The sequence below is a fragment of the Microtus pennsylvanicus genome, chromosome 18 (genome assembly GCF_037038515.1).
Source record: "Microtus pennsylvanicus isolate mMicPen1 chromosome 18, mMicPen1.hap1, whole genome shotgun sequence".
Classification (NCBI taxonomy): domain Eukaryota; kingdom Metazoa; phylum Chordata; class Mammalia; order Rodentia; family Cricetidae; genus Microtus; species Microtus pennsylvanicus.
Window position 1 is genome coordinate 1,978,109 of NC_134596.1, and position 10,488 is coordinate 1,988,596.

Genomic DNA, 10,488 nt, shown 5'->3' on the forward strand with positions numbered 1-10,488 from the left:
TCCTCCTTCCTTTCTCTCTCTCTCTCTCTCTCTCTCTCTCTCTCTCTCTCTCTCTCTCTCTCTCTCTCTCTCTCTCTCTCTCTCTCTGCTTTCAGTTCCCACTGAGCCCTCAGGCCACTCCCCTGTCCCCAACCTCTTTCCTCTGCCCTTCCCAGCTCAAGGTGTTCTAGGGCCCCACCCTTAAGGCTCGTTCTTCCCTGGAGTGCGGATTAGAATTCAGTCCCACAGACACCTTGAGTCATTGTCCCCTGGGCCCATCCCCTGGGCCGGTTGAAGAGTGGGGGTGGGGGCTGGGGCTGGGTCTTCATGGAGCGGTGAAGCTCAATTAAGTGTCATTACCTGAAGAGAGTTTCTGCTGGATTAGAACCATGCCCTGCCCTGTCCTGTCTTCCTCATCCTCTTCCACCCCACACCACACGGAAATTGGAGGAGCCGAGGCTGAGGTATCAGGTGGGGCATCATGAGCGACAGGTGGACACTAGGAGAGCTGACCGGCAGATGGAAGGGCAGGCAGGCAGGTGAACAGGGAGAGAGCAGAGGAGACAGAGAGACTGGCAAACAGGTGAGGAGGGGTCAGATGAAGGCAGTGAGGGAGTGGCCTGGGGGAAAGGGGGCAGAAGAGGGGGCAGAGGTGGGAGCACGGACGGGGTGAATTCAGACACCCCACCTTTCCTGGCAGACCTTGGACGCAGCCCACCATGAGGCTCAGCATCTTCTTGTTCCTGTGTGTTGTGGGTGAGTTTTCTGAGCCAGGGTGGGGTGGGGAGATGTGGGGGAAGAGTGGTGGCCTTTCCTTCCCTCATGGTAAAGTCCTATGCATCCCCCACCCCAAACCTGGTACTGAGGATGGGGGAAGAAGCCAAGCCTGCTTTGGTGTCTCGCTGCATGGGTAGGTCTGTGACACCGACCAGCTCTCTCTTCTTCATCTCCCATCTTCTTGGTTTTTTTTTTTTTTTGTTTTACTGAAGCCTGTGACAGACACCCCCCCCCCACCACAGGCCTCAGCCTCCAGAGAGCTGAGGTGACAGGCATGCAGCCTCACACACACTCAGCGCTGTCTCCTCGCCTCCTCCCACCCACAATCTTCATGTCTAACCCCATTTCTCTGGCCTACCCCTGACCTCAGGTCTCAGTCAGGCTGACAGCCTGAAGATCTTTAATGGTGCTGAGTGTGTGAAGAACTCACAGCCTTGGCAGGTGGGGCTGTTCCATGGCAACTACCTGCGCTGTGGTGGCGTCCTTGTGGATCGCAAGTGGGTCCTTACAGCTGCTCACTGCAGTGGCAAGTAAGCCTCCCCTGGGGCTGGGGGGGGGCCCTCAGGGACAGCAAAGCAGGGTGCCAGAGGGAGAGCAGGTCTCCCTTGATAGTGTCAGGTGTCACAGGCTAGGAGGAGTCAGTCAGCTCCGGGTTAGAGGTGCAGAAGAACTTCCTGATGTGGGTCTGGAGCTGCCGGGTGGAATGAGGTGTGCAGGGCGTGGAGGACCTGGGATGGTGCCTCTGTTCCTCTCCCATTTCCTCCTCCTTTCCCATACAGCCTCGGCCATCTCCTGACCCCAGTTAGACTCAGGGTGTCACTAAACTTGAGTCACAAACTGTACCCCAAGAAGCCAAGTTCAGCCACCCTTACGTGAGAAGCCAATTAAAACAGACAAATTAACAATAGAAAAGAGATTTATTCACGGTGGCCCCATCAGGAAGAGGCAAATAGGCCAGTGAGCCCTCCAGTCCATCTCAGGCTCCTGACGTGAGACTCAAGTGCAGATAGGGGCTAGCGATATGCATATCTAAGCCGTCCAAGATGTGCTGACCGCCATTGACCCATGGCTGTCCGGGCCTCAACCGTCAGGTGTCTGACAAATCACCCTCTGGTTGGCACTTTTCCCAGCATGAGATTCCTAAGGGGACATTCCCATTCCTTTGGGTCCATTATTCCACTACTCTGACAAACACTAACCAGCACCCCCAGCCATCTCCGCAGATCCCAGATGATTCATTTTCTAGGTCTAGACTTTGCTGTGAAAGAGGAGCCGGATGTCAAGGGACCAAGAGGCTCCATGCAGGACAGGTGTACCCCTTACTCATTGCTCAGTCAGCAGCCCTGGTAACATTGCTGGTATGGGCTATGGGGACAAATATGGCAGCTGGTATAACAGACGACATCCCTGCCCCATGACCCCAGCTGTGAAAGAGCAGTGGAGAGAGACCATGAAGTAGAAGACTAACCCAACATGCTTAGGTGATGGGGTACAGAAACCTATGGCGAGAGAAAGATACAGACAGAGACAGGTAAGGGGTGGCCTATCTGCCACCCACTGACCAACTGCACCCTCAGGTACTTGGTGCGCCTTGGGGAGCACAGCCTCACCAGACTGGACTGGACAGAGCAGCTGAGGCTCACCACCTTCTCCATGACACACCCTGGCTACAAGGGTGTCCATCAGAACCACGAGCATGATCTTCGACTCCTGCGACTGGGCAGACCCGTCCGCCTGACCCATGCTGTCCGGCCCCTGGCCCTGCCCACTTCCTGTGCACCTATGGGGACCAAGTGTCATATTTCAGGATGGGGTATCACAAACAAGCCGTGGGGTAAGAGGGTCCTGAGGTTGGGTAAGAGGTCAAGTCGTTCACTTCAGAGCATGGTGATGGGGTTAAACACCAGGGGCAAAAGTCATGGTAGGTGGGAGTCAGAGGCCAGGGGTCAGAGGTCAGAGTAATTGCCAGGGGTTATCAGGACATCTGACCCATGGGCTTGGGTGTCAGAGGTCATAACAGAGCTGGTACCTGCTAGGCCTCTAATCCCAGGTCCTCTGGAGGCTACGGTAAGAGGGGAGAAAGTTCAAGGCCAGCCTCTCTTACAGAACAGGAGCCTGTCTCAAATTAAGATAACAATATCTGTAGATGTGACTCAGTGGTGGAACCCCGAGGTCCTAGGTTCTGTCTCTACCAGGGATGGGAAGCTGAGGTCGCTGAATCACAGTCTGATCGGAATCTTTCTCATGTCACATTAGGGAGTCATAGGGTTGTAGGAATCTGGGGTCAAATGTTCTGAAATCAGAAGATTTTTTTTTTTTTGAGATGAAGTAAGCGAAAATTTGGAAGCTGTGGAACTGGGGTCGGAGGTTAATGTGTTCAGGAGGTGGAAGATATGAAATGAAACTGGGATCAAGAAGTGATGAGGTCAAAGGACCAGGCCTCTGGCCTGGGGATAGGATCACCACAGTGCTCTTTCATGAAACTGAGAACGTTTAGGATGGTAGTGAGGTTGGGTGGAGGCCTAGTTTGGATCAAATGTCCTTGGGAAGAATGCAGCCTCAAGGTAGGGATCTCAGAGGGTCTACATCACCCATCTCTATCCCCAGACCCGTTCCCAGACCGGCTGCAATGCCTCGACCTCTCCATTGTCTCCAATGCCACATGCCAAGCCGTGTTCCCTGGAAGAGTGACAGATAATATGGTGTGTGCAGGCGGTGAAGCCGGGAAGGACGCCTGCCAGGTGAATCAACTCAGGGTGATGTTGACCACTGGGGACAGAAAGTAGGTGATAGAGAAAGGGAGGAAGATGAATGGTTTGGGGGGTGGCACAGGAGGGACACTGAGGCAGACTGGAGGCAGAGTACGGAGTTTTTAGTAGAGTTCTTAATGCCATAAACAGAAAGAGAGGTAACATGGCAGGGGCTCTGAGCACCAGAGACAGAGAGCATGATGGGACTCTGAGGAGGAACCAGAGTCCACATGGCAAAAGAAGAGGGTGTTCTTCTTTTTTTTTTTTTAGCTTTTTTGAGAGTGGGAAAGGTTTCACAGTAAGCCCCTACAGCCAGGCTCTCTCTGGTACCCAGGCAGGAGGCAGGGGAGGGCAGGGCAGCAGACGCATGTATGGCCACCAATACACACTTGGACTTCCAGGTGAGGGATCCTGGGACCTGGAACTCTGCTAGCCAGGGCCTAGAAGTCAGTATCTTTGTAGAATGCCTGTTGTTGTCTGTGAGAGGGGAAGAGGAGGCTTGAGCCACAGCTGGATTCTGACTTCATTCTACAGAAGTGAGGAAAAGTAGGCAAAGTCCCAGACACGGGCTGTGGAAGAGACGGGACTAAAAAGGAGAGGAGACAGCCTGAAAGAGGAAGAGACAGGGGATAGGAGGGAGGAGCCCAGAATGGAGGAGCAGGAGGCTGTAAAGAAGGAGGGTAAAACAGTCAGGCTGTAGCGAGCAGAGAACTAGCAAGGATGGGGTCTGTCAGGGCCCCTTTGCTGGCACCTCAAGGCTTTCTCCACACCATCAAGCAGCTGGGGTTACCCCATGTTTAAAGAGAGGGGGGTTGGGAAAAGAAGGTCACAAAACCAGCTGTGTCAATGTGCGGCGTGACACGGCATCCTTAGTCTTGACCACCTCAGAGGAGGCCACTGTATCATAGTGCCCAGAGACCTCAGGGCACCTCAGGGGAGGCCACTGTATCATAGTGCCCAGAGACCTCAGGGCACCTCAGAGGAGGCCACTGTATCATAGTGCTCAGAGACCAACCACCCCCTCAGAGCACTCTATTCTCAAACTCTAGCCAGCCCCCCTTTTCTGGGGTTGAGCCTATTGGCCCCAGTGAGGTGGCATCTTCCTTCCTATTGGCTAGCTGTTATAATGTTCTTCCTGTGAACTATGCGTGCTCCCTTCTCCCAGGACGTGGCTTGGAGCCTCTTCTTGATGTAGCTGTCTCGCTTCTGTCTTCTAGGGTGACTCTGGAGGCCCCCTGGTATGTAGAGGGGTTCTTCAAGGTCTGGTTTCCTGGGGATCTGTTGGGCCTTGCGGACAAAAAGGCATTCCAGGGGTCTATACCAAGGTCTGCAAATACGTGCCCTGGATCAGAAAGGTCATGAAGAACAATTAACAGAATCATGTGGTTCTGCCCAGGGGCCTCTGACCCTCTGACACCCGTGTCTCCTCCCTCACCAGCACAGGGGCCTCCCTGACCCTCTGACACCCGTGTCTCCTCCCTCACCACTCCAAGTCCCACCCTCGTTGGTGTAGAGATCCTTCTGAGAGCCCGATGGTGGAGCAAAGGCTGTGGAACCCTGGAATAAACGTTATGCAATCGAGGGAAGGGGCTACACCTGTCTGTTTAATGTACCGTTTAAGCCTGGAGGAAACCAGGAAGGGTGGGAGTTTTTGCTGGGCTTGGTTGCAGAGGTCTGTACTCTTGACTCTCAGGGGAAAGAGATGAAGAAGATAAGTTCAGGGTCATCCTGGAATACACAGTAAGTTTGAGGCCATTCTGGTTTTCATGAGACCCTGTCTCAAAAGCAAAGGCAGCTTTCTGAGTTTGAGGCCAGCATGGTCTACAGAGTGAGCGCTAGGCCAGACAGAGCTACATAGTGAGAATCTGTTTCAAAAATCAAAGCTTTTGGTCTTAATTTTTAAATTATTATCTTCTTTATCTTATGGTTACGGGTATTTTTCTGCATGTATGTCTGTGCACTGTCTGTATGCCTGGTGCCCACTGAAGCCAGAAGACATTGGATCCCCTGGAACTGAAGTTACACACAGCTGTGAGTCACTGTGTAGTTGCTGGGAATCGAACCAAGATCCTTTAGGAAGAGTAGCCAGTGCTCTTAACCACGGAACCATTTCTCTAGCCCCCATTTCTAGCTTTCTAATGAACTGGATATAAATGACCATCGTGGGGGTGCTGTGTTAGCCTGACTGCACCACATCGAGAACGGAATACCAGTCTGCCTCACTATGTCAGAGATGGTCCAGGCTGGCTCTGGGGACAAGACGACCCAGCTGAAGCAGCACAATGCTGTGCTCGCCCATAGGTGCTGTCTCCACACTCTCTTCAGGAGGCAGAAACGAAGGCCTTGCTCAAAAATGCCAAAGAGGGGAGCTGCTGTGCTGATCGAAAAGCACTGGGGTGGCCTTTCCCAGCATCCTCTTGGCATTTTATCCCCCACTCCACCCCAAGGCAGGGCCGGCACCCCCATGCCACAGATTAGGGAGCTGAACTTCCCTGGGTGGGGCCGCCCGTCAACGTCACCTGGGTAGGAAGAGGCAGAGCCCGTAGGGTTTGAGGCCACGGTGGTTGGCTGGGTTGGCTGCCGGCAGAGCCTGGGCCTACTCCGCCTTGCCCCACATCTGGTTAGGGGAGAGAGGAGAGGAAGGCCCAGGAAAGAAAGATCTGAATGAAAACGTAAGCTGGGAGAAGCGAGGCTTCAAACCTGGGGCTATCCAATGAGGAGGCCCAGGAGACTGAAGAGTGACTGGAGATTTTCTACAGTGCCCAGTAAGTGCTAGAGGCCTGGGCAGTGGAGGCTGGGGAGAGGAGGGAAGGGTCAGTAGGGAACGGAGGCCCACACAGGAGCCCGGGGGCCCCTGGCACACCTGCTGAGGTTTCTTCCTCCCTTCTTGAGCCATGGCTGTCACAGGCCCTGACCTGCCTCCCCCACCATCTGTCCTGCTCCTTCACCTGGCAAGCAGCCCCAACTCTGTGACGCCCCAGATTCCCCCCTTCTCTCTTTGGAAAGGACAAGGGAGGCCAAGGACCCCACTGGGCCCAGGCTGTGAGAAAGGAGAGGCCCGCAGGAGGAGAGGCAGAAATGGAGGCCTCGGAGAGGAGACAGAGACAGGCAGACGGAGATCTAGAGAGGGATGGGACAGGACAAAGAGCTGAGACAAGAGGAGACAAGGATCCAAAGACATGCAGGGGCGGAAACCTAGTGGCAGAGAAACTAAAATCATACACAGTTTTATAGGAAACGAGAGGGGGCAGGGAGGCCCAGAGACTTGGGAATTGCTGGAAAGGAGACGTAGCCACTGCGGAGAGATGGGCTTGGAGAGGTCATATCCTGTCTCCCAGACCCCAAGGCTGTCTTGGGAGGACACACACACACACACACACACACACACACACACACACACACCCCTTCCCCAGGGCGATAAAGCAGGGCTAGGAGCCCAGTCATCCTGGGCCTGCCTGGGGCCAACCCCATACCTGCCTGCCTGTCTGCCTGCTGCTCAGACCCAACCTGCTGCAGCTGCCCCCTCTGGCCTCTTTAGAGCCCTATCCTCAGAGCCCATGAGTGAATCAGGAGGGAAGGGACGGTTCCCCCCACCCCCTGCCCAACCCATTCCAAGAGACTGCCATCCTAGAAGCTAGGCCTCTTCTGTCCCAGCATGCATTTCCACCTCTGGTCTGTCCTTGGAGGATGGGGAAGAACTCGAGACCACTCTCTGCATCTCTCTGTATCTCTCACCATTCAACTGCTGCCCCCAAACTCCATGACCTCTGTCCCTAATTTAGGTGGCCGAGTCCTGCCCTTCTCTCCCACCCCCGCCAGCCAGGGCAGCCATAGGCACTGGCTGCCACTTAGCCAGCTCTACCCAGCCCTGTCCAGCTGTCCTTCACAGGGGTTCAGCAAGGTGGAGAGAGGGACTTCACCAGTAGCAGAAAGACCCCACAGGCCCCTAGAACTGCTGTTGGGATTACCAAAATGAGGTCCTTACCCAGTGGCTGACCTTTTTCCTTTTGTCCTCCCATCACTCGGAGGTGTGGAGCAAGCCAGGTTCCCAGGTGAGTGAGAAGAGAAATATTCTCTGAGATTTCCCTAGGGGGCTTCCTCCTACACTGGCAACCTAAACCAAGTGAGCCCAGAACCCTGCCCAGCAGAGCCCCTCCCAGTCGCTTTGCTATTCTCCTCGACACCCAGGAAGCTGCCAGCCAGGATCCCAGCCCCTGGCCAAGGGCTCTCCAGAAGCTTAAGCTTCTTCTTACAGCTTGGGGGGTGGTGTGAGAATCAGGAGGCTCCCTTGCTGGTCAGAGAAGCAGAGCCACAAGCCAGCCTTCCGATCTCCTGTTAAAGTGATTAGGCCTTCCTCCTTGTCCCCAGGGGATCCTGGAGCTCATCCTGCTCTGCTTCGGGCCATGACGATTCTGCGGTTCATCGCTCTTGCTCTGGTGACAGGTACGGTGGGGCTTAGGGGGACATGTGGGGCTCCCCTCTCCTACTCTAAGTCCCCTCCCTCTGAAACCCAGGTGGAGGTCACTGTGAGCTGGTCTGAGCTACATCAGACCTGGTGAAGTGGGTCTCAGAAGAGGAGGAGGGGAGCCGGGTCACTTCAAAAGCTCTAGCTCTAATGACCTAGAAGCACAGTCTTAGGCCTGCACATGTCAACTAAGACTTTTGCTCTTCCCCACCCTCATTTCTGGGGGTTCCTCTACCAGCTTACCTCCTTTTATGCTTACACCTCATCTTTTGCCCCCTTCAGGGCATGTAGGGGGAGAGACGAGGATCATCAAGGGTTACGAGTGCACCCCTCATTCCCAGCCATGGCAGGTGGCCCTCTTTCAGAAGACACGACTTCTCTGTGGGGCAACCCTCATCGCCCCCAAATGGCTCCTGACAGCAGCCCACTGCCGCAAGCCGTGGGTGCGGGGGCTGGGGCGGGGCTGGGAGGGGGCTGGAGATGGAGAGATGGATGGAGAGGGGCTGGGTTAGAGAGTACATGGGGGTGGTGGTAGCTGGTGAAGGGATTAGGGATGGTGTGCATTAGCGTGGATGCTGAGTGTGATCAAGACTGTGTGTGTGTGTGTGTGTGTGTATCTATGGATTGGGGATGGTGTGCATTAGCGTGGATGCTGAGTGTGATCAAGACTGTGTGTGTGTGTGTGTGTGTGTATGTGTGTATCTATGGATTGGGGATGGTGTGCATTAGCGTGGATGCCGGGTGTGATCAAGACTCTGTGTGTGTGTGTGTGTGTGTGTGTGTGTGTGTGCGCGCGTGTGCGCACACATGCGGATCTATGGGACTGGAGATGGAGGGGTGGGGGTGGAGTGGGGTTAGGTTGTCCAGTGAAGATCTAGTTGGGTTGATGACAGAGGGATAAGGTGGCCTTAGTGTGGGTGATGTTAGTCTGGTCAGGATAACAATGGAGGGGTGAGTGATGCTGGGAGTGAGGTGGGGCTGAGTGTTCATCTCTCCCTCCCCACCCCTGCCCTGTCCTCCTACCTTCCCACCTCTGACCACGCCTCTCCCACCTCAGCCATTACCTGGTCCTCCTTGGAGAACACAATCTGGAGAAGACGGATGGCTATGAGCAGAGGCGAATGGCCAGCGAGTCCTTCCCTCACCCCGGCTTCAACAACAGCCTCCCCAACAAAGACCACCGGAACGACATCATGCTGGTGAAGATGTCATCCCCTGCCGTCGTTACCCGGGCCGTGCGGCCACTCACCCTGTCCTCACACTGCGTCACTGCGGGCACCAGCTGCCTCATTTCCGGATGGGGCACCACGTCCAGCCCCCAGTGTAGGGGCTCCTGGGGAAAACATGATCAGGGTGGAGGATGGGACGTGGGGAATGGAGACCAGATGAATCATCAGAGATAAAGACCAGAGTCACTCAAAGGCTATCAAGAGAGGGAAAGGGAAGTTCTGGGAGACTCACGTTGGGGCCTCAAGAGTGAGACAGGTGTGATTCCCAAACCTGTAACTTTCTAGTTATGGGATCTAAGGCAAATGGCGTTACCTCTCTGACTTTGGTTTTCTCCGTAAAAAGAATAATCATACCCACCTATCACAGTGGGGTCAGAGATAATGCGTAGAGAGCAAGCAGTATGAAGAATTTATTCATAGCGTGGCTGTTGCTATAGTCATAAGCATAGAGATGGTGTTGGTTGCTGTGGTGGGGCTGGAGAATCGGGTGCTCACTGCTCACCCTCCACTGCTGTCCCCTCAGTGCGCCTGCCTCATTCCTTGCGATGTGCCAACGTCTCCATCATCGAACACAAGGAGTGTGAGAGCGCCTACCCAGGCAACATCACAGAGACCATGCTGTGTGCCAGTGTTCGGAAGGAGGGCAAGGACTCCTGCCAGGTAAGCGGGCAGGGGCTGGGTCTCCAGCCACATCCCCATCCCCAGTCTCACTCATATCTTTATGGGAATACCCTAACCCCAATCAGCCCCAACCCAGCTGCCATTTCTGATGTCAACACAATTGCTGTCTGTCCATGCCTACCCTCATTAAACTCCAACCACCCATCAAGTTTCTCTGGCCCCTAACCTGACATATATGTGTATATATGTATGTATGTATGTATATGTGTATAGATATACACATATAAATATATGAATATGTATACATTTATATATAAATTATAAATATATTTATATATATTTTCTCATCCAGAATCCCAGTTTCATCTCCCATCCCATCACTGTCGAATTCTTCCTTTGCCTGCTTCCCACCTCCACCACTGTCTTCACTCCCATCAGAAGCCCCCCCCCCCTTGACTTTTACACATTGTGTCTCCTCTCACACCAGGGCGACTCTGGAGGCCCTCTGGTCTGTGATGGATCTCTTCAAGGCATCATCTCCTGGGGTCAGGACCCGTGTGCAGTCACCAGAAAGCCTGGTGTCTATACAAAAGTCTGCAAATATATTGACTGGATCCACGAGACTATGAGAAACAACTAAAGGGGACCTGCTTGTCACCACCCCACC

The 10,488-nt window shown here is 54.2% G+C and overlaps 2 protein-coding genes across 3 annotated transcripts; both read left to right on the forward strand.

The window, feature by feature from the left end:
- Nucleotides 1–698: 698 nt before the first annotated feature.
- Klk12 (kallikrein related peptidase 12) lies at nt 699–4,879 on the forward strand. 2 transcript variants are annotated; one of them, XM_075952573.1, is made up of 6 exons: nt 699–735; nt 1,127–1,286; nt 1,352–1,354; nt 2,334–2,590; nt 3,364–3,497; nt 4,724–4,879. In XM_075952573.1, exons 1-6 carry the CDS (start codon nt 699–701, stop codon nt 4,877–4,879), a joined length of 747 nt encoding a protein of 248 aa, XP_075808688.1. The 2 variants fall into 2 exon arrangements, with proteins under 2 accessions (XP_075808688.1, XP_075808689.1); XM_075952574.1 differs by lacking the exon at nt 1,352–1,354.
- A 3,030-nt stretch (nt 4,880–7,909) lies between these two features.
- Klk11 (kallikrein related peptidase 11) lies at nt 7,910–10,461 on the forward strand. The gene is made up of 5 exons (XM_075952612.1): nt 7,910–7,949; nt 8,254–8,410; nt 9,029–9,294; nt 9,724–9,860; nt 10,309–10,461. The coding sequence occupies exons 1-5, from the start codon at nt 7,910–7,912 to the stop codon at nt 10,459–10,461; spliced, it is 753 nt and encodes a 250-aa protein (XP_075808727.1).
- Nucleotides 10,462–10,488: the final 27 nt, after the last annotated feature.